At 37.9% G+C, this 24398-nt stretch overlaps 1 protein-coding gene across 2 annotated transcripts in view; it reads left to right on the top strand.

Moving 5' to 3' along the window:
- SMYD3 (SET and MYND domain containing 3) overlaps positions 1-24398 on the top strand; it is a 433339-nt gene that overhangs the window by 65918 nt on the left and 343023 nt on the right. For both annotated transcript variants that reach the window (XM_030036115.2, XM_041128496.1), the window contains one exon: positions 2511-2647. In XM_030036115.2, the coding sequence (XP_029891975.1) occupies positions 2511-2647 (137 nt within the window). The remainder of the gene's footprint in view (positions 1-2510; positions 2648-24398) is intronic.

Consider the following 24398-nt stretch of genomic DNA (forward strand, 5'->3'; position numbering starts at 1 on the left):
TTTCCATACATTGTGAAGAGCACACGTCTGGATTTCTAACGTGTACATTCATTCAGGCTTGCCAGATCACCCTCAAATGTCCACACTGTTAAGATGCACATGGGTAGCACTGGGGGTAGCTATAAAAAGGCAAATACTTTGGTTAAATAAGCTTTGTGCCAGGTATGGAGGGGCATATCTCAGCATTCTTAGTACTAGCTGGTTTGAAGTTTGTGAGGAGCTGAATCTGATTGCTCTGAGAGAGCATGTGTCTCCTTCCCCAGCCCTAGTAGGGACAGACCACCCTTAAGATTCCTCTGGAGTCATTGCTTGCTCAGTACATTGCAGAATCACCCCAAGGATGGCTTGTAGATGGCATTTCAGCAGCAACAACTGACCATTGGAATGGGAGCAGATCTTGGAAAGTGTTACTTTATGCTGAAATGGAAACAATATACAACAGATAATATAGATGCTTCTTGAACTCTGTATATAGCATGAAGAGGGGTACATTTGCCATAATACAGTGTACTGGTAGGACTGCATCATTCAGCACTCCAGAGAAAGTAGCTCCAGAGAAAGTCTAAATAGAACTGAGGAGCTTGCAAATAAGGAAACCCATACCAGACTAGAAGCAAACTGTAGCTGGTTCCACTGGAAGACTTCTGGCTGATGGCTGTCCATGGGTACTGGCCATTTTAGTAAGCCAGCATTTAGTGCACTGCTGGAAGTAGCTCAAAGAGATTATTAAAGCAACTCACCTGTGTGGTGTGTGAGAAATGGAAACTCCAAGACAGCCAATTTACAACCTATAAAATAGCCAGTACTTTCAAGCAGAGGAATGCCAGGTGGGGTAGAACACAGAAGCCTCAGTATTGTACACACTAGATGGCTGTTTAACCAAACCCAGTGACAGCTGCTTTAATTGCATCCTCTTTTTAAGTGAGTGACTAGGAGTTAGCTTTAAAGAGGAACACAGATCTTGAATTGTCCTTCCAGGAGGGCAACAAGCTTGGTTCTAAAGTATGGGGAAGAACCGTTCTTGGTAAAAGGTTATTTCCATTCCCATTAAGGATAGGTGTTTGTCCTGGTTTCAGCTGGGATAGAGTTAACTGTCTTCCTAGTAGCTGGTACGGTGCTATGTTTTGAGTTCAGGATGTGAAGAATGTTGATAACACTGATGTTTTCAGTTGTTGCTAGTAGTGTTTAGACTAAAGTCAAGGATTTTTCAGCTTCTCATGCCCAGCCAGTGAGAAAGCTGGAGGGACACAAGAAGTTGGCACAGGACACAGCCAGGGCACCTGACCCAAAGTGGCCAACGGTGTATTCCATACCATGGGACGTCACGTCTAGTTTAGGAACTGGGGAGTGGGGGCGGGGGAATCGCCGCTGGGGGACTAGCCGGGTGTCAATCGGCGGGTGGTGAGCAATTGCACTGCGCATCGTTTGTACATTCTAATCCTTTTATTATTGCTGTTGTCATTTTATTAGTGTTATCATTATCATTATTAGTTTCTTCTTTTCTGTTCTATTAAACCATTCTTATCTCAACCCACAAGTTTTACTTCTTTTCCCAATTTTTCTCCCCCATCCCACTGGGTGTGGGGGGAGTGAGTGAGCGGCTGCGTGGTGCTTAGTTGCTGGCTGGGGTTAAACCACGACAGTGTTTAAAATAAAATAACAATTCACCATTATGTAGAGATGAGATTGATTCATAGTACATAATAATCCCCTTTGCCTTTTGTTATAGACTGATACTTGAATTTGTTCACCTTCACGTTCTCCATTTAGGCCTTATTCTTTTTGTGGTAACTGGCAGGAAAAAGAAAATGTGAAGCAGGTAATCAGGCACTGAACTTACTAGGGCAACTGAGTTTCGCTTTCCATGTTATCAGTGACCTGATGCATGCATGATCACTTCATTAGAAAATAAGGCATTTTGTTTCTTTCTGTTTTAGGATTCCTATCCGTAAAGCATGAATAATGGTGCTTTAGTATTGAATAAAAGTGGTACTTGCTTAATATTCTTCCATATCCATTCCATTTACCAGCTGCTGTGTATGAAACTACCTTTGTCTCTAAAATACTTTCCCTTTTGATCTGCCAGCATAAGTGTTTCTGACACATCTGTGGAGAATACAGTATAAAAATATGCACTGCTGTAAGGAGGATGGTACTACCACATAAACTTTCAAGCACATTTCTAATGTTACAAACCCAGATGCCTAATTTTTGTATGTAATGTCTTACATCTGCTTACATATCTGCTTTATCTATTGGCTTTTGATCTTTAACTCACCATTGTATTCATACGATTTGGCAGTAGCAACCTCATAAACTCTTCTGTGCGTTGATAGGTAGCTGTCAGAAAAACTGACAAATGTCCGCCCTCTGTCAAAATTGCCCTCTGTCAAGATTAATTCTGGGACTGGAAATGTCTAGACTGTGTGGCTGTGATTGGACATTTTCAAAATGTTGGTGAAAGGTTCTGTTTATGACATGATATACTTTTTTCTTCTCTTCCCCTTAAGATACTGAACAGTTAAGTGAAGAAATGAAAGACGGCCTCAGGCACCTTGCACAGACATTGCAACTGTATTTGAAAATGGAGATCCAGGATGCGTCTCACTTGCCACCTGTAATTGACTTTTTTCAGATCTTCACAAAAGTAAGTGTTAAAATGTGATTGCTTGACAACTCATAAATTATCCTTTCCTTGTGTTCTTGATTTATTTTTGAGTGGGAGTTCAGTAGATACATCCAGAATGTGATATATGACAAAGTGAAATCAAATTATTTATTTTTTCTATTCAGTCAGTATTTAAGCAGAAGTATAGCTTTTATATAATTATAATACTTCAAAATTAAAGCAGCAGCCAGAGGATATTTTTTCTTTTCCTTTTTTAAATTATCATGCTGAAGATCTTGGGGGAGGGGGGAAAGTTACCTTAAAAACCAAGCAAGTTCAAAAACAATTGAGTCAGTCAAAGTAATTTTTCCACAGTGAAAAAGAGCATATAGCATCATTCTTCAGCCTAGAATTTTTCTGCAAAGTGCAATATCTTAATATTTGCAGATATACTCCCATTCCATTTTGTCATTTAGTAGTAGGTGTTAATGGGTGTTCCTGACAGTACTGTATTCCACAAACTGCTTTCTCAGGGGCCATGTGGATCATCTATTCTAAAAGGCTACATGTAATGTACTTGAAATTAATTTCCACAATATGTAAACTGTTTGTTATGTTACTAACTAAATATTGTTGGCTTTTGCTGTACATATATTATTGCTTTCAATTCAGAAGCTAGCAGAAGTACTTCATATGGAGGATACTTATAGTTTTAACTTGATTTAATTTTTTTGATTTCTTATTGGTTGATAAATTCTACCATAAGATTTATCTTAACTCATGCATGTCTCAGTTGTTTTAATAAGCATTTTCTTATGAAGTAAATCAAACTCTTAGGTGTTTTTCTTCTGATATAAACAAAAGGAAGAGCCTCTTTTAAAGAAATGCAGTAAAAATGCAATATATGATTTTTTACATTTTTTTAATCTGCACAATTGTGGAATCTCTTTTGCTATGGACAGAAGAAATAGTAGTAATATAAGCAATTGTGTTGTTTTTCTAGATTTTTTTTAATTGGTGATTAGACTGCTGTGGTGTAAAGTTGCATTTTTCCCTGAAAAACCACACAGGCTGAAATACACCCAGTCAAAAGGGCTTGTAGGTAAAAACCTTATGCACTACCTAGTCTCCACTCAAACTTTTACTGTCTTGTGTTGGCAGGCTGGTTTGGAACTTTGTCAGATGTATTTCACATGAAATACGCATGCTGTGTTACCTGGTTTAAAGAATTTGTACAGCTGAAGATAAGACTGAGTATCAGAAGATGATCACTGCCTAACCAGTTTGAACTGAGTCACAGCTTGTAAGAAATTCTTTACAAATGTTGTTGTTTCCTGTGTAGTAATAAGCTTAAGATGGAGGCTGGCCGTGGTGGCTTTACAGGAGCAGTGTGATGGTGCCCAATATATTGGAGCACTCATGAAGAAAATTAGGAAGCTTTTTAAATTTTTTATGTACACGCATGCACAAGCATCTGCACATATGTGCACCTTCTCTTCCCTCACATGTATTTTACCAAGGTGATGCAAGTGGGCATCAAGAACAGAGTGAAAGTCAAGACTTCCCAGCTCCATATCCTGCTAACTGGAAGACTAGGAATGCTCCTGTTAATGACAATGTTTGTTCCACTATAGCTTTCCTATCACAAAGATATTTTTAACTCAATGTATTCCTTATGTGGACTGTGAATTTGTCCCTACCCTATTGAATATACTGCAAATTACCAGGTTTTTAAGTAGTTGTTGCTTTCCCTGCCGCCCCCCCCCCTCCCCCGCCCCTTTCTGGGAATTCAGCAGCTCTTAGACCATTAAAGTAGGTCTCATTTCCTTCTTTTGCTCATTTTGCTGAGTCTGTGTGATAGTCTGCCCTAGGAAAAAGGAGAGCAAATGACATAGACCTATCATGGGTACAGATACTTCATAGCACTAATAATAAAAAGAATTGACAGAAGGGACAGAAGAATCTGACTGAACAGGTGACTTGGTTGGGAGAACGGAGCTGTCAACTAAATATGCCCATATGCTTTACATGTGAGTAAAATTAGTATCTCATTCGGAGTTCTGTCAAACACAATGCTTTTTGGAAAGCTCTATTGTCACTCTCGTGTGAGTGTGTTATGAAGTACGACATTATATTAAAATATGATTTTAATATGCCCACATCCCTAGTGAAGTTACAGCAGGCAGTTTCTGCCACTCCCATAGAATGTTTTTTGGAAGATAAGCTGAATGTCAGTGGAAAAAATACTGGTTTTTTTTCCTTAAGCTGAATAGGGATGCTTATTCCCAGCAGGTAAAATATAAGGCTTTGGAACTATAAAGTCTCTGATAAAATACTTATGTGGTCTCTTCTCTGTAGTGTAACTCTAAAAAAGACCAGCTGTGATGACTTCTCTGTGTGGTCATAGAACAAAGAAATACTACAGATACATGACTTCAAGATGTAATCTTGTTTTCCCAACCTCTTCCAACATTCCTTTCAAGTTCAGTAGGTTCTTATTCTAACATTGAACTTTTTTGGATCAGTTCTTTCATTGCATGCCACAAAAAGATCCCATCAAAGGTCATTTTTTTTCTGTTTGATGCGGGATCCTCAAGAAGGAAAATAAGCAGAGAGCCAGACAAAAGAGAAAAACGGTCCTGCAGTGAGGTGACTAAATTCCAGACAGTTCTTGGAAAATGTCCGACCTGATTTAGGTCAAAAGAGCTTCTCGGAAGCTCTTTTAAACAGTCCTCCTTCTCTGCTGGCCCCTGCTCTTGTCTTTGTGAAAGTTAATTATAGTTTTATTCACTTGCTTGTGACGCTTAATGGGCAGAGAGTCCCCTTGAGTGCAAAGTTGTGGAAACTTCCCATCGAAAATCAAAGAAAGTTTTGCCATTTCTTTCCATGGGAACCGAATTTCACTCCAATATATTTTTAGTTTGCATAAGATCTGTTGAAAATATCAGCTGTACTAGATGGGGAGGTGTCTCAGAAGGGTAATATACCTTCCTTTTTGAGAGTGTTGCCCTGTCCTTAATAGACAATTTGCTTTTGTATCAACTGTCCTTTGAGCTGGAGTTGGATTTTTTTCATTCTTGCTATCTGATCACTATTGGGAAGCTCCAGTTTATTTAACGTGCCATTTATCAAGGTTGTGACTGTTTTTAAATTCTGATCCTCAGTATTAAACAGAATTATCTGCAGTTAATTACATGATAAGGCTTTAACTCCACTGAGATGTTTTCTAATGTCAAGATAAATTTTTGACACCATGGTTTTATGGTTTAATGATGTTTCCATAACCTTGAGATAAAATCAGTCCTTGCTTTTTATTCTTTAGCTTTTACTTACATGTGTGAAGAGGTGGCCTGGAATCCTGTGAGACATTTAATGGATGCAGGATAAAGAATTAAAATTTTTTGTATACATTTATCGGTCTTTTCATAATAGCAGGCAGAACCACATAAACTACTTAAGACATTGAATGAAATCTGTACCTACCATGTTGACTGTAAAACTGTGAGTGACTCCACTGACTGGAATCAGGCCTAAGAAGACTTTTTTTAGATCAAGTATAGACTTGGTGTCTTACATAGGATTACAACTACTCATACTATGTCAGAATTGACTTTTTGAGCATTTTTAAATTGTCTGAAAACTTTTTTTTTTCAATTAATAAGAAAAAGAAGAGATTCTGATGTTAGATAAAATGGTAGCCATTTTAAAGATCTCCTAATTTCAGATCCTCACATTTATAAAAATAGTAAGATATATTCAACCTCTGTCATTAAATAACAGTAAGGTAAAATCCAGTGACATTTAATAAACTCTAACGTAATGGACTTCTGGAGCAGTTTAGTAATCTTAAAACAGAATTTTGTTGGAAAAGAAAGGGTTTCTAAATGACATTTTGGTAAAACAGTTGATAACAAACTTTTGGGAAAAGGATGCTGGATTGAAGAGTCTTGGGAACCCCATAGAGCAGAGATGATACTTTACTCCTGAAATAGCAATCTCCCTAATTTTTCTGTTGTGCAAAATTTCACTTTCTGAACAGTATCTTAACTGCACGTGGGGTGATAGGGATTAGAGAGAGAATTTTTAGCTTTCTGGAAGTTTTAATCTTTCCTACAGTTCCAGTCTTGCCACTTTTTTCTTATGAGCAGATTCTACTTTGAAAGTAGATGTGCTGCTTTCATTCAGTTCACTGGAGAGATCACACACCTGTGTATGTGTGAGCTGAATATGCCTCTTCATGCAGGTGATCTGCTGCCCACCAACCTCTTCTCAGTTGCTGTCCTACTCTTTCCTTTCAGGTCAGTTTAGAATTGACACAGATCAATGACAGAGTAAAAACAGGTCTAAGTGTGAGTAGAGCTATAAGTCTAGGGTAGGATGAAGAAGAAAGTCAGTATCCATACACATTGGAAATGTGCGGTTTTTTATGTCAGATGAATTTTTTTCTACCTCATTTTTTTTGAGGTTTGTGAAGTTGAAATTAAAGTGAAGAAGAGATACACATTTGATGCTGTATGCTAGTCTCTGTGTACCCACAGACAGTTTTAACTGAAAGACCAGTTGTCATTTTAGGCTGTTGGTATAATTGATTTTATTTTTAACTTAAGAAGAAGTACGGGGGCAGCTGTAAAGTGCAGAAGTACATCCCTCAAGAGACAAAGTGCCCTGGTCTCTTTAAAATCCTTTGTTTATTCCTCCTATCAAAGGTTAAATATATTTTGCTTGTTCTTCTAAGTTTTCAGTACGTACTTTTTATTCCACTCAATGCTTCGAAAGTGTTTCTCTTCAACAGAAAGGGTATTAGTACCAATTTAAAAAAATCTTCTTGTTAAAGGGGTTTTGGTATGTATCTGCATAGGCAGAAGAGAACTGGGAGTTGAGCAGTGTCACTTGGCCTTTGTAAAGTCTGAATACTAAGTTATGGTAATGTATTTGGGTATCTTTTTAAGTGCAAGTTGAAGGCAATAGTCTCACTCTCACTTAATGATGTGACTGGAAAAAGTATGTTTGATCTTCACACTGCTCCCTCAGATCCTATAGGCATCAGATAGCATATGTTTTCTGAAAGACCTTTGAAGGCAAGATATGTCTGCCTGCTCAAGATATTCTTTAGCAGCACTTTCAGTAGGTTACTCTTTCTTAGGATTCACTAGTTAACTTAGTAATCATGTTAGCAGGGAAATGAAAGTGATTTGTTAGGATAAAGAGTAAAGGTATGAACAAGTTAAGAGTCGTTAAAGGCATAGAGGTGAAGGTTGCTTTCTGATGCCAGGTTTGCTAATCTCATTAACTCTGGATGCACTTGTTCAGTTTCCCTATGATTAGGAGGCCATGAAGTTCTTTTTCTGGAGATGACAAAAGCAAGTGCATGTTTATCCATCATTGCTTTTTGTGTAATTCAAACTGTTGTGGTTTAACCCTAGCCAGCAACTAAGCACCATGCAGCTGTTCGCTCATTTCCCCCCCACCCAGTGGGATGGGGGAGAGAATTGGGGAGAAAAAAGTAAAACTTGTGGGTTGAGATAAGAACAGTTTAATGTAACATAAAGGAAGAAACTAATAATGATAAAAATAACAATATTAAAATAACAATAACAATAATAAAAGGATTGGAATATACAAAACAAGTGATGCACAATGCAATTGCTCACCACTCGCTGATCGATGCCCAGTTAATTCCCGAGCAGTGATTTTCCCCCCCCCCCCTCACCCCCCACCACCCCCAGGCCAACTCCCCCCAGTTTATATACTAGGCATGACATCCCATGGTATGGAATATTCCTTTGGCCAGTTTGGGTCAGCTGTCCTGGCTGCGTCCCCTTCCAACTTCTTGTGCCCCTCCAGCCTTCTTGCTGGCTGGGCCTGAGAAGCTGAAAAATCCTTGACTTAGTCTAAACATTACTTAGCAACAACTGAAAACATCAGTGTATTTTCAACATTCTTCTCATACTGAATCCAAGACATAACACTGTACCACCTAATAGAAAGAAAATTAACTCTATCCCAGCTGAAACCAGGGCACAAACCTAATGTACGTTGTTGCTTTGTCTCATGCAAACTTGTGTGTTTATGGTAAATTGAAGACTAAGCCAGTACTGACAAATTTATTTTTAGTCCTGGCCTAGGAAACTATTTTGCAAAAACCTTTTCATTTTGATAGTTCTTTTTTCTTATAATTTCCAAAGCCTTGTAATTTCCAGAAATCATTATACCTGAAACAACCATGGTTAAGCCTTGGTGCTCAACATACAATTGTGTTTGTCAATCTTCTTGACTCTTTTATTGTTATTTTAGAGTTGGAGGGGTATGTTCCTGCTCATCAAACTATATCAGAACCTTTTTCTCTGACTATTGCCATCTTTAAGTCTATTACATGAGATTTGTGATCATCTTTTTATCTAAAGTGCTATTGATTTAGTATTTCTGTTGATAAAATTTTGTTTGGTGGGAATATGGACATGGTGTGTCCTCTCTCCTGTTCTCTCTGTGTGTAGTTTTAAGCCATTGAAAGCTTCACACTTAAAATTGTTAAGAACTGACTTATGATCATCAGAAATATTGTGCTCAGTTACTGCCTAAATAATTTCAGGAGATTTTTTCTGTACTCTCTTTCCAGTCTATTCCACAGAAGCATAACAAAACTCATTCTGGTAGACCTTCATATTTGTTTTCAGAGGACATGAATAATCGCTTTCCTAGCATTTATTGTTGATTCTGAGGAGCTGTCTTATCTAGCAAGAGGAGAGTAAGCAAAGATCAGCCTCTGCTTTTGCAGTACATAAAACCAAAGGAAATGGGAAAAGCTAAATTTATTAGGAGAAAACTACGCACTGGTTTGTGCAGCATAGCAAACAGCCAAGATTTATTTGAATATTGGATTTTATTGCTTACATACTTTGACTTCAGCATTTTAAACTCACTTTTTTTGTCATGATGCAGTAACAGAGGCATTAGAAAGATTCAGGTGTCCGCATGTGCTTCCTGCCAAAACAGCTTCCTTTGGTTTGTTAGAGAGCCTTGCAGAAGCCTGGATGAGCCAGTGTCGGCTAACAGGCAGAGCTGTTTGACCCCTGGAGTTGAGTACAGCACTAGAAAAAGTCCATGATGCAGACTAATTTCTGGCATAACTTTCATTATGCATCTTAGCTCTTTTGACAAAGGGTAATATTTCATAAGAACAGGGAGGGGAAAAAAAAAGTCAGGAGATTGTTTTGTAGCAAGGGAAGATAGGGAAGGTCTTGGGGCTGTTTAATAATTCATTTACTTGGTCTGGGATTACAGGGTTGTCTGCCTGGTATCCCTTGTCCTCCTGTCAATTCTGCTACTCTTAAAAGAGTAGGAGTAAGTAGAAAATCTGAAGCTGACCTTCTTGTTTTTCATTTATCTCTGCCTATGACTTTGGCATGTTTATTAAATGGCAATAGTGCTTTTCACTTGCATAGTGCTTCTGAAAAGTCTGAAGAACGTGAAGATTTAGCAATGATTCTTTATAGTTTTCTTGTGTAGCAGACTAATATTTCTAAGGAAGAAAATTAAGGCTAATAGAGAATGGTCATATAGCTGTCTTTTCATAAGAGGTCTGTAGGGCAATCAGAACTAAATCATCTCTCCGACCACACAGTGTAGCAGTTACACTCTGCTGCTTGTTTCCACAATGTAGCAATGAGTAAGTGTGAAGGCAATTGGAATAGGAACAGTTGTGAATAAGAGCCTATGTCTTAGGTTGTATCTTTTTAATATTGCAGAAGTAGTTCTAGAGTGCTGCTAAGATTCTCACTACATTTGGTTAGCTAGGTGTTCATTCTTAAAGTCAAGATTGCAGAGGAAGTGGCAACCACTGTGCATCAGCTTTGGAAGCAATGGTGTAATTAGAAATAAAAAAAAAAAAGTAGTAAAAATTTTAATAAAATGGGAAGAAATATTGCAGCAGTACTTTAGGTGATAAACAGTCTGAGAAGACTTCTCTCTCTCTGCTTCACCAAATGAAAGTTGTGTCTTTACAGGAAGTTATTTTTGTCTAATGTGATTTTTCAGGTTTAGTTATTTCCTGTTATTTCCCCATTGAATTATAATTTAGGGAGATAATTTTCAATAGCAATTATCTTAATTTTTAGTTGTAATGGTTACCTTCAAGAGCAACAGGATATTGTACCAGACCATGAAACAAGGCTTTAACCATCCTATCTGATTTTAAATGAGAGCAACATGGTTACAACTAAAATATAAGCTTTTGCTAACAGAGCTTAGTGCAGTGAAAGTAAGACCATAAGATGACAATACTTCAAACTGAGTTTATGATATAATTCAGGTCCCCTCATTTAGTTGTTGTGTAAAACTGTCAGTTTTACAAACTGCCTGTGGTGTAACAAACACCAGGTGTAGAAAACGGGGTAGAAGAGTTCTAAAACAAGGAATGATTAGGTAGAATTTGTAACAATGTGGTTGTGTGGGGTAGGAAAGAAAGCTTTGTTCTTGGAGGGTGGGGGGTAGGGAAGAGAAAAGACTATGTTTTAAGGAGGTTAATTCAGCCCTGATTGAAAAACATGAGCTTCTAGAAAAGTTACTGCCTTGAGTGGGCCCGGGGCGGGGGAGGGTTGGTAGGGGAGGCAAGTGTGTATAATTCTTGTTCAGTTGTCCCTTTTTCTGTCATGCTAAGTTGGAAGTAATAAGACAACATAGTCTGGAGAACTAAATAGCAGGGTACTGTAGGCTATTTTGAAACTCTTACCTTTTTTTTTTTTTCCTTCACCCCACCCCCCCGCCTCTGGTTTAGGTCTGGAGCTGTGATAGTGCTGTGGAGAACTGAAGACGATCCAGGTGACCAGGGACTTAATTACCATTACTTTGCCTAATGCTCAGAGCATATCCACAAAACACAGTGCTTAAAAGCTAATGGTCTCTGACATGTGATATACATCAGTCTTTTTTTTTCTGGCACCATTATGGATGTGGACTGGAAACAGTAATGATAAAAACCTTTAGTGGTTGTGGGATTTGGAGTACATGCACAAAAATGTGTGGGGTGAGGCACCTCCTATGTTTAGGAAAAGCCAGCATGAAACAAGGTCATGGAGATGTTTAGTAAAGATCTGAGTAGTAAATGTAAAACACTTACATCCTCTATCAGCAATTTTAAAAGCCCCTAATTGAGGAGGATAAGCCTGATAACTGCTTGTAATGCTGTTGGCAGCAAGCTGTTCTATCCTTGTCTTTTGGATGACCTGCAGTAGGGTTGCTTAAAGCGTTTTTGCTTGTTTGTTTTGGCTGTGAGCAGAGCTGGAATTCTGTGTGGCAGGATTATTAATCAGCTCTGAGACTTAACGTGTTTAATAGATGGAAAGGCTAAGAACTGTTTTCCTTCCAGAATGGCATTGGATTAGATCAATAGTCTGTTGAAAAATACTGTGCTCTTTGAATTTAGGATGGGGAACCATGTATTTGTGGTGTTACTGTTGACTTGCTGTTATCTCAGCTGCTTCAGAGCCTCTCTGAAAATGAGAGTAACTTTGTCTAGGATATCCTATAGAGCTAAATAGCTGTTATAGTCTAAGTATCAACAGAAGGTGAGACAACTTCTGTCACATGTAGGCGTTTCAGAGGGTGTCAATTAAATGATATCTACCTACATTAAATTTAGTCTTTAAAAGTGTGTTCTCTCCCTATTCCCCATTATATGAGTATATATATTCTTGTTTTATGAAGACTATAGTTGTGATGTTAAAATTTTTTTGGCATGTCCTATTTCATTAAAACTACTCTTAAGTTTTTTGTGGAAATAAGATGGAGAAAGAAACAATAGTCATACTGAGTCAGGATCGCAGTCTAATTGATCCACTATCCTGTGTTTTGGTATGGGTGAGCAGCAGTCACAAAGTGGTTGTAGCGTTGATATGCTGTGAGCTGGCTTGAGATCACGTAGCTTGTACCTTAGCAACCTGAAGCTGACTGAGTCTAATTTAGGCAGTTTCTTGGCATGGCAGTGGGTATAGCTATTCCGTAATAGTGGCTGACAGGAGATACTGCAGAGCAAGGTGCAAGAGCTCTGTGATTGACAGGCATGATGATTTGTCATAGCTCTCTTGCTTGCATCTCCCTACACACCTGCCCTGAAAGTTTCCATGCTGTCCTCAGGTAGTTAGATGTTGATTGACAGGCAGAGTCAAATCCAGGAATATTTCCTTTAGGAGCTCATCTAATTTGCCTTAGTGATTTAAATGGTTTTTTTCCATACCCACCCCTTTCCTCTTGATTATGTAAATATTGACTAGATTTTTCATACCTGTAACTGTCAATTAATTGCATTTCTTCTTACAGATCCTTTGAAACTTTCTGTGCTGGTTGTGGGCTTTTTGAAATTTTAAATGTGTGTGATCAGATGTGTCCCTAATGTCATAGGTACTACAGATAATGGATTTGAACATATGTCCCTTCTGAACTTAAAGTAATTGTGGGCTGTTATTAAGGCTTTTATAATCCCTTTTGGAAATTTGGGGGTATTTTTTCTAGTTTAAAATAGAAAAACTGCAGGATTGAAGCTCCCTTTCATCTCCCATTTCACAAGAACATTTTTCAATCTGTCAACGAACCTTGTGCTTTGCCTGTACTCACAAGTGTGAAATTAATCTTCTTTCTTCTTCCATTGCTATCAAGGCCAAGGTTTCACTCAACTTTCAGAGGAAACTGGATTGGACACCTGCTCATGATGGATATTTCTATGCATCACGAGATCACTGAAGTCAGAGTTGTCTACACTCATTGTGTAAATAGACAGGATTTGGCTATGTGTTGCTACTAGTATAGGCAGAAATGGTGAAGTGTCAGCTTACTGGTTTGTCAGTGTTCATTCAGTGTTGTGGGTGAAAAATACTTTACCTATTTGGGCCTCTAGCCTGGGAAGATAGTAAAGAAGGGAGGAAGGTGCACAAATTGTTTGCTCTCTGTAACATCAATTTCCTCTGCTATGCAGAAGTTATATAGACTAAGTAATGCTGACACATTTCTCATTCTGTAGTCATTTCAGCCTTACTGAATAAGCTTGTACTCAAATTAAAAAATCTGTATTTAAAACAGCAACTTGCACTGTGTGCATTTGTGCTGTCTAATGTTTTGAAGAGTCATGTTTGCTTTTATACTTCACAGAGTATGAGGTAAAATTCCATAAACTGGCTGACAGTGGGAAACTCTTGTAACAGCATAGAATCACTTATTTTCCTTTTAAACTTCCAACTTTTAAAAAATGTTTTCATGTGATTTTTTTTTAACTTGAGACAACATCCGTCATCCTGGTGATACTTTAAATGGCATGAATCTGAAATGAGCATCTCTCTAAATGAGAGATTTCACTTCCCTAGATTTTATAATTAATGCTGCATGTGTTGACTGTATTTTCTTGTGTATTAAAAAGTGAAGTATATCTACAGTTTTATAAAAAGTTAGGTATTGGCTGAAGCAGCAGCTTGTCTTGAGAATAGAATGATAGTGTTGGATTTTTTTGTAGTGGATTTGGACCAACGACAGATGTAAGTCCAACAGCATTTACTGTCTTAATTATATGAGATCATTATGTTTCTTGTTCCATAGCAATTTTTTTTTTCATTAAACAACTTTTAAGACATATCAGACAGTCAGCTAGTAATTTTTGATGTATGTTCCAGTTCATTTGACTGAAAAGCCACAATTCTGAAAACAAGCTGCAGTGGTAAAGCTTAGTGTAGCATTTCACCAGTTTGCCCCCATTCTGTCAGTTTGCCAGCAATGACACACAGGACCAAAGTCTGTACCATTACCTGGATGATGTTACTAGGCTGACTCCACAGCTGACTGATGGCAGGAATGACCAAGAGAAGAATTCAGCTTTTTTTCTCTATATCCTTGTACCTGTTAGTTAAAACAGGAATAAGTGTATTTAACCATCTCCTGTAAAAAGAATATACTTGAGATGAATTAACAGTGGCTGCTGAGAATTGCAGCAAGATTTGTACCATCATCTTCAGCATGCATGACCCACAAGGTATAAAAAATAGAAGCAATTTGGGGTAATTGTGTTAACTGTAATCTTGAAAAATATGTTTTCCTGGTTAACTCTTAACTTTACACAGTTCTTGAAGGCTTATTGACTTAATGAAGCCATTAATGGATATGCTTCCTATCTTTTATTTATTTAACTGTCCTTGTAATATCTTGTCATGGCACAAAACTAGAGAATATATGAACCTGGAAACAAAAAGTACTTTGTGCAACATTAATGGTTCTTATTTGCAATACTTGCATCTTCTTGGAAGCAGCTGAATTTCGGTAGATTTGCTGATGTCTCACAATGGCCCCTGCTGCTGCAGGTGAATCATAATGAATCATAGTGCATGTTCTTGTGTCAGAAAGACAAAAGCAAATCTGTATGTGGGTATGAGACCAGAGAGATAATGTATCTCCATAACCACACAAATTGTGTAAGTATAGAGAAACCCTGCCAAATAACTAGAGATGTGTCTGGTAGCTTGTGTATTCTGGAAGAAAGTGTGATCTATTGGTATGGCTCTGCTGGCAGGGTGAATTGAAAGAGCTGGGAGTATCCAGAGCTGTGAAGAATATGTTTTCAGTGAGAGATTTTTGACCATGAAGTAGCCTACTGTTTGGGAGAAGAGTAAGCATCCAAGCAAGTTGCTGCCAGGTATATTTCTTTGAAAGTCTTTATCTGTTGATCAAGGAATTGCACCACAAACAACAAAATGGATATAAATTATGCTGGCAAACCTGCTCATGAAACAAACCAACCAACCAACCCAATTTAGTAGGTCCACAGTTGTATGACTTCTAGTAACTCTTTTTACTACTATCTAAATGCTGTAGATTCACAAGAAATTATATATGCAAATTCAGTTTTCTCGTCACTCCATTTCTAGATGAGAGGGATGAGGGAAATGTGGAACCTCATGAGAAAGGCATAGAAAGAAAAAAACCAAGCCTGGTTATTAGGGGAGAACATGGTGTTTTCCAGTTAATTTTGAGACAACATTTGAGCACCATTTGCTGCCAGAGCATCTCTTGATTGTTTGGGATGAGAATACAGATATTTGTAGAAATTTAAGTGAATGTGCCTAAGTGTGAGAAATGGAGCTGATGAGCGGAGAGTGGGCTGGTGGGTTTCCTACTCATTTGTGTAGTTCATCATATTTTGTGTTAGTTACTTTACTAGCATTAACCTGTATACATACGGGGAAGTGGGAAGTTGCGAATATATGTCGCAATATGCTTTTAATCACTCTGTCTTGCTGATACACACTTGACTAGAGTTTTATTGTCAGTGTGCAGTTGGAGGAGGATTTCCCTGGACTACACTTTTGCATGTAGTGTGGAGGGGAGTGATGGTGCATAGGCAGAAATAAGATGCAGCTTGTTGCACCGGGCTTGTTGGATCAAGCAAGCATATAATAACAGTAATTTGTATTTATCTACTGCCTTCTCCTGAACTGTTTAACTCCACAGTTCTCACAGTCAGCTTTCCAAGGTGTGAAGGTAGGAGTGTGTCACATTTGGTCTTTCTGTGGCAATTGATATTTAGTTCAGCTAGGATTAAGTGAGGAATGCTCGATTCTCTGATGCTAATTCTGTAATTAGCATTGTTAGTGATTAGAAATCTCCTTGGGTCTCATTTAATGATTTATTGTCATGTAGTAATATGAAATAAAGGTGTGTAGCTGCAGTTTGGCAAGTTTTCTCCTGGTGTCTAATCTTCTCAGTGGGTATTTGTTGTACATCTCCCACCATTTCAGTGGGGAGATGCTAATTGTCTTAGATCTTTACGGCAGAAAAAGGAACAACTCTTTTAGACCACTAAAATTTTCTCCATCCACCTTAACCTGTCACTACAATGCTACTATCCAAAGTACTCATCACTCAGTAAATGAGAAGCCCTGAGTATATGAATACGTCTGCCACTCTTTAGAATCAAAATTGCACAGAGCATTTGGAGGATATTCAAGAGGGAGGGCAGGTGGCTGTTCTAGCTCATGCGAGCAAATGACGTTGATTAAATTCATGTTGTTACTGAAATCCGGAATAAAACTCCTTTAACACCAGTGTGAAGTTAAGAAGCAGGCACTTCATTTATTGCAGTGCTGGGGACACGGGGGATCACTCCTCCAAAGGCGTGTCCAACTTGGTATCAAAATCCATCAGTTTTTATAGACTTTTTCTGTCAGGTCATTGTTACATAAGCTCTTTACATAAAAATGCACACTATGCTCGTTCTTAAATTTAACCTTTATTATGATTGGTCCTTTGATTATATAACCTTATCAATATTCTTATTTAAAAACAATCATTGGTCAGTTACACTTAGCTCTACTGATTGGAATCTTCGATACTCAAATCAAGATGGGAAGGGTAATGGGGTTTCCAAGCAGCAAACTGGCGTCCATGATGGTTTCCTTAGTTTCTTGAAACAAAACATAGAAAGACCAGTAACTTCTTGGTGAGGTTTCTATGGTTAGCTATTTCAAACTTTAACAATATTATGGTTCCTATAGTCACACATAACACAGTTCCTAAAGTTTCTATGGCTACATTTCAAACTTACAATCCTATACATTATGCTTCACAATTTTACTTCTTAATCAAACCTAACTATTCTATGTGATTAAATTTTGATTTCTTTTCCAGAATATTTGCAACAATGTAATGATAAATAGTGGAATTTAGAATAATGAGGCACAATGGCTTTGATTTATTGTTCCAAGTAAAACTGAGTTCTCAGAAAAAAAGATAGAATAAGAGATCTGACTATGGGATTCTACAAAGTTCATTTGGTCTTTCTAAAAATTGTAACTAGCTTTGTTTAAATAGTCACCTTTGCTCTTCTTGCAGTAACGGTGATTTTATAATTAAGTCTAAATGGAAAGAAAACCAATACATTTTTATATCCTAAATGCCTGAAAGATTTTTAAAGCTCCAAGATAATTTTGCATAGTGATGTTTATCTACCATTCTAGCCCAGATTGCAGATTAGGTTGCAATTCCAGTTGATTTACTTTCTCTGAATTTTGAGAGGTAGGGGTGATTTCTGCAACTTCTGCTCTTGCCCATGCATTCAAAAATTTTGCTCTAGGAAGATTGGCCTTGGCAGACTGGATTGTATCAGTACAGGCTTTCTCCTCCTCAGGATTGAGCGTAGCCTTTTCTTGACAATAAGCAAGCAACAGGGGCTGCCGCCAACGGTAATGCACTATGTGCATCTTCAGAAGGTCTCCAAACACCAAAAAATAGGGTTCAGAATCTGACGTCCCTGAGGCGGACCCACAAGTCTCATGTGCCAGGGCATGCTGTTCTGCCGTCTGCTTCATGCTTCACCACTGAGGCTCATTCATTTCCTGCATTTACAGTGTAATATTAATCTTCTCATACCCCTTGTGCTAGATACAGACACATTTAGGGAGTCCCCTGATGCCTCCTGTGTGGGGACCTGGAAGAGGTGCTGCTCTGCAGCTGGATGGCTGTCCTGTTCAAAGACACACCCTCCAGCTGCATCTGGGCTCCAGGGACCTTGCCCTGCTGTGTGCTTCCATGTGCCAAGGCACTAGCATGTCCCAGGACTGCGTGCCTAGGCACATAGGTGCTGTTTGACTTGGGTATCCATTGCCACCATGTGGCCTTATGTTGAACCTTGTGTGTTGAGATTCCAGGAACTTGAGATTCAGTCATCAGGAGTCCCATCACTGGTTTCATGGGATCGAGGACAAGATCTGAATGTACTCATTACTGCTTAGGAACAAATGGGGAGCTGAACTTGAATTTTTCCAACCCTGTTTTCTTGCCAGAAGCTGCCTGCCTCCTCTCACATGTTATTTTTTCTTGGTAAGTCAGTCTACCTCCCATATCCACCTTAGCTCTTCTGTGTTCTGGGAGATGTTATATTTGAATTACGTTCAGTGCAGTGCAAGTATGTTCAGTGTGAGATGTACACTGTAGAATAATTGCTAATGCTAGCAGTGTTGTGCATACTGTTTTGCTGTAGGTTAGGATGAAATAATTAGCACTGCTATTATTATAGTGTTACTGATTAATCTTACACTGTAGTCTTATGCTATCAAAAGCTTTCAATAACCAGTTTCACATGTGTAACTGGAATGTGTTGTTATGCAAAAGAAAGGTAAGTGAAATCAGGATTGCTTGGGGTTTTTACCTTTAGCCTTAAAATTATGTAGGATGCATTTTCTAGGTAAAATGAAACTGGAATCTTATAGATCACACAAGACTTCTGTACGTGTGGGTTATACAGAAGAGTATATGTGAACCTGTGAACTTTGAATCCCTAAGAGAAGACCTTTATAACTGTCATGAAGCTTATCTTATGCCAGAACACTCTGAAATCACTTCGAAAATATTATTGATGTGTTCATTGTAAGTTAGGGCACCCAGCATCTTACAGAAGTGCTAGTATACTTTGGAAGTTAGGATGAAAACTACTTTAAAAAGTATCTCCCATGAAAACACTCTTGCTCTCTGGTGCTTCCATATGGCTGTGACAAATGTTTCTGCTCTTTTTTTTTTCTTTTTTTTTTTTTCCAAACTGTGAGGGAACCTGTAATTAAAATATAGAAAGATGCGCTGGAAAATGAATTATGTCTTTACATTCAGAATGACACTGGATTTCCTAGCTAAGGGGATAATTTTATTTGTAGAAAAGAGATGTGCTTGGAAATCCAGAAGGCTGCTCTGATACTCTCTTGAGACATCTGCCCTTGATTAGCTGTTTGAATCAGTGATGTTATGTGTTCGTGTCTTGTTGCCAAGGAAGCTATCATTGATAGTTTCTTTTGAGAAAGAAAAAGCAGCAAAAGAAAATGTGCTCATTTACTGCTTCATTCTGAGGTTGAAATATCACCCAAATTAACTCTTACGGATTTCCTTTTTTGAGTGATTTGTGGTTCTGTGACTGAATAATTGGGAAATAAGTTTGAAGACTTTTATGCAAAAGCATAAAGGATAGAAAATACATGGTTTAAAAAAGTTGAGCTAGGGTTCACCCATGTATAACTATCATGTGATATACAAGACACCCTGTAAACAGAATTTAGTTATGCAGTTATTTGTATTAATGGACTTTACCCATAAAAAATTATTTCAGATGTATTTCTAGTAGTTGGTAAGTTAAAAGAAGCAATTACCTTTTATGTCTTCTAATGTGAGACAAAATCCTTGCCTGATATCTTGCATTTTAAGCTTCAATAGTTGTTACCAAAAGCCTACTTGTCTAAGCTAAATAGCTTTTGGGTCACACCAAAATACTTGAAATGAAATTCTTTTAATAAATGAGTGCTTTTTGGGATTTCTGGAACTCACTTGAATATAAGGATCTGGCAATGCCTAAGCTGAAAAGACTGTTGGAATTAAATAGAAAAAGTATTTGTTTTTTACTTCTTTCCTGGCAAATGGAGAGTTGAAATTTTAATAAGTCAATGGCAGTGAAATAAATAATTAAGCTTTTAAAAGTAATTTTTATAATTTTCCAGCAATTCTGTCTTATGCACATATAGAATCAAGGCTAGGATGATGATACTGATATTCTTTCAGTGGTAGGTTTATTGCAGAAGAATTCCAAAGGACTTTAAATGGATGTGTGTTTCAGCTAAAACACACCATCTTCTTCACAGAAGAGAAAGAGGGCCATTGTGATACTTAAAACTTCATAAACAGCTTTAGTATTGCTGCTCTTATTGAAAAGATCTGGCTCTCTCCTTGAACCTAAATTACTTTCTCTTGGGTCTGTCTGAATGCAGCCTGGTAATACCACACTTACTGAAATGCATCTTGTGGGAATTACTGGCTGCAGGAAAGCATTGTTGCAAGCAGAACAGATCTATAGGCAGGAGTATCTCCTACAGGCTAGAAAGGATTGAAAAGAAGAGGCGATCCAAAGGTTATTTGAGCAAGGTTAAAAAAGGGAACTTTTTATATGGTTCAAAATAAATAAAATAAAGATGACATTTCACTACAGCATTTATTTTCTCGTCTTGCAGTGTTACTGGATTACCAGAAAATCCATCATATAAATAATATTAGTATTATCTGTAACTGCTTTCTACTCTTTGGGTAAATGCTACCCTGTGTGTGTCAAGAAACCAGTACATGGAGATAAAACAAGATATAAAAAATGATCAATTTATCTTTACCGTGGTTTGGTATCAATTAACTGCTTTTGTGAAGACAGTGTTAGCAGCTAAGTCCAGACAGGACATGATGTCAAAATTTTCAGCAAAATCCCTCATGAATTTTATGGCTGCAGTGGAGTTTTCTGCCCTTTAAAAAGTATGTTGTCACGGAAGTGACATAAGACTTAATGGGTCTCTTCTTTTTTTATTATTTAAAATGTATCATTGACTTTCAGTGGAAGCTGAGCTAGAAAACAGGAAAGGTTGATCATGTGTGACATAATTGAGAATTGAATCATTCATGTTTTTATCCCTTTTGGCATTCAGTATTTCTCTGAAATTTGCTTGTTTTAGAATTAGAAAACACAGTGAAGAATAATTTCAATAAAGAATTATTGTAATTGGTATTTCTGTGTAGGCTCGGCTTTGTCAGGAAAACTAGTTGTGACTACTGGGTAATTATAGGGTTGGGACTGCCCTTGGAAATCCGGATGCAGTAGATTACTGTGCATGACTTAAAAGCTGGCAGACTTTTTGGCTTTCTTTAAGGGGATGTTGTTGTCGATAACGACTTTTCCTTTTTTGATTAAACACAATCCATTTTGATAGATTAGTTTTCAAGCTCATTTGTCTTTATTAAAAAGGGACTATGTCAACTTCTAGGAGGCCAGTTTGGATTGTTTCAAATATTATGGCTGATGTTTAAATGCTGCCTCCAGAAACTGTTTTGTTAAGGGAGGCTCTATTTGTTCTTTTGCTGTTATTAAACAATTTGAAAAGGGTAAGACTAGTTCACATCAAAGCTTTGGTGTTTCTAATGGCCTGTTAACATCATATGAATTAAGCTGAACTGGGTCAGTATATTGTGATCTAATCATGTTAATGCAATGATTTACCTTTTTTTTTAATACTATTATCATTTAAAATATTGGTGTTTCCTGAACCTTGAACTTGAAAAAATAAACTCTTTTATGTTTGACTCCAACCCTTTTTTTTTCTATTTCAATTAGGAAAATGCTAACTGTTCTTAAGGTTAGAGTAGAAACCAAGAAACAATTTGACACTCTTGGGGAAAAGGAGCAAGAAAGGCATAACTAAGGGGTAGGTGGCCTTTTCCTATTCTCCAGTTAGCTTCAGGTAGAGAGATACCAGATCAATGAGAAAAGGGCTGGAGTTCCTGCTGCAGTTGCATTTCACAGTAAACGAGCTTTGGATCTTATGACAATGGTTTTATCAAAGTCCATTAAAAAAGGAGTAAAATTTTGCACTTAGTTTAGTGTTTTGGACGTGGAGACCTTCCCTGGCTTGGTTACTATACCAAACAGACCAAGAGATTTGTGAGATTCTGAAACACTATTTATTTTTAAACACTAATTATTTTTACTTACAAATATTTTGAATTGCATGGTACAGAATAAATCTAATCAACACTGAATCTCTTATTTCTGTCTTCTTGTAACAGTGGAATTGTTAGATCTGTGATGATTTACATTAGTTAAAACTATGGAAGAAAAAAACATTGATAGTATAAAGATACCACCTCTGGCTTGCAATGTCCTTGAGAAGCAAATCAGCGAAGCCTTGGAGAGCATATAAAAAAGTTTCACCCAAAGCAGCGCTTTTCTTGTTCATTAATTTTTCCCTTGACTTCTGCTGCTGGCTACTTTTGGAGACAGGCTAAAAGGCTTGATGGACTTTGTGTCTGCTCTGGTAGAGACAGGGGCTGTTTTGAAGGTTTCTCAGGCTGCTGAGCAGCTCCTGTTGGGTGAAGGGGGTAGGTCTGCTGTCTGGCTGCGAGTTCCAGGTAAGGGCATAGGCACCAGAGCAAGTTTCCAGACGTGGGCCAGGTGGTGGCTGTGCTCTGTGGCTACTGTGAGCATTCCCTGAAAAGCATTGAGCAGCTGTGTTTCACCTGACCTTCAGGGTGGGAACGAGTTGCACAGAGCTGCTGTGGTTGAGCTATGCTGAAGTACGGCAACTCATTCATGTGTCTGAACCCTGATCCTCACATTCCCTGCTGTGGAAGAAAGAGAGAGGAAAAGGGAAAGAGAGCGAGTATAAGAGGATGAGTAAAGGTTTTCATCTGGTGATTTTTCATTTATTTATTTTTGGTCCATATGCACGGGATTCAAGATGCTGGCTAGCTACAGACAAGTTACAGGCTGGCAGGTCTGCCCTGACAGCTGTTCCCTTGGACTTTGGAGTATTTTCCCTCATCGGAGGTGCCATCTGGCTGGTCTGATCTGGTATCTCTACTTCATCAGTCTTCAGTAAGTTGGGTGGATCTGTGGGAGCCATTTCATCCTGTGTTTCTAATGCTGTGTTGCTGTTGTACTTTTAGTTGGGTCTAAGAAGTCGGGAGATCGAAAGGTAAGGCCTGAGGGAAGAAAATAACATCAGATTTGTCATGTCTTATACTGATGTGACTGCTGATCTGCTGATTTGAAAAAGTCACTGTCATTTTTAAGATGAATACAGCCTTTGGCTCAGGAAATTCCTAAGGCAGAGATTGGTGGGTGCTGGCATGGATATATCAGTGGAAAGATCACGCTATATCTGTGCTGTTACTGTGCCTTTTCACAAAGAATCTGATGTGGGCCAGTCAGAAACGTCCTAGTGTGCTGCACATCGACCTTTGGTTTGACCTGGAATAGCCATCCTTAAATGATGATTTGTTAATCCTGTTCTACCAAAATATAAACCTGATGTTCTGTCTGCCTACCTCTGGAGTTCCTCACATCTTTTAAAATACGCTTTAAAAGAAGGGAAGAATGATTTTTCTCCATATTAGTGAGCAAAGCAATGTGATCTGACTTGAAATGGTTACTTTGTTCCACCGTGTTCTAAACCCTGCTGTGCTTACAAGACACAACCTTAACACCAACTTTTGACTGTATTGGTACTCCTACTTTGGGCTGCTTGCTTCTTTCTCCATTTTACACCTCTTCTGTCAGTGTCTTGTGGTGCAGAAAGTTAAATATTGTATAATATTTAACTTTTTATCTTGATTGGAAATCAGAATTGATTGAGACCTACGGAGTCTCATTACAAAAATGCTTGCAAGTGAAGTAGCCAATAGTTCTCCTTATTCTCAATGTCAGGGTTTTTCACAAATCTTTTTAATTTAAAAGATCATTTCTGTATAAGATTCCTGAAGTTGCATTTTATTATTGTGCTGGAAAAAGGTGAACAGCACTCCAATGGTTAACCACTGGCACTGGATTTAGGGGGAAAATTAACTTACGGTGAGAATTCCGATATACCTACTTGTATTGGAACTTATGTTCATAGGAATAAGAAATAAAACTCCCTGACAGAGTGAAATTAAATTTTATGCATTTCAAATGCTTTAAAAATCTTTTAAATAGGTCACATTATTAAACAGGATGGATATTTAATGGAGGGATGAAATTATAGCAATCGCTGTAAATCTTTATCCTTATAACATGCACTGGTCATTTTTGTACTCTAATATGCTTTCTCCATACCATGTGAAAAATCTTTAACTGATATAAATTTAGATAGCTTTGCTGATTTCAGCAGATAGCTGTAATAATTTGCATTAGGAACTGCAGTTGTACACTTTTTTCCCCAGAAGCAAGGTATAATGGTCACTAGCAAGTGGGTAGGTGATTAATAACGTG

The sequence above is a fragment of the Aquila chrysaetos genome, chromosome 13, assembly GCF_900496995.4.
Source record: "Aquila chrysaetos chrysaetos chromosome 13, bAquChr1.4, whole genome shotgun sequence".
Taxonomy (NCBI): Eukaryota; Metazoa; Chordata; class Aves; order Accipitriformes; family Accipitridae; genus Aquila; species Aquila chrysaetos.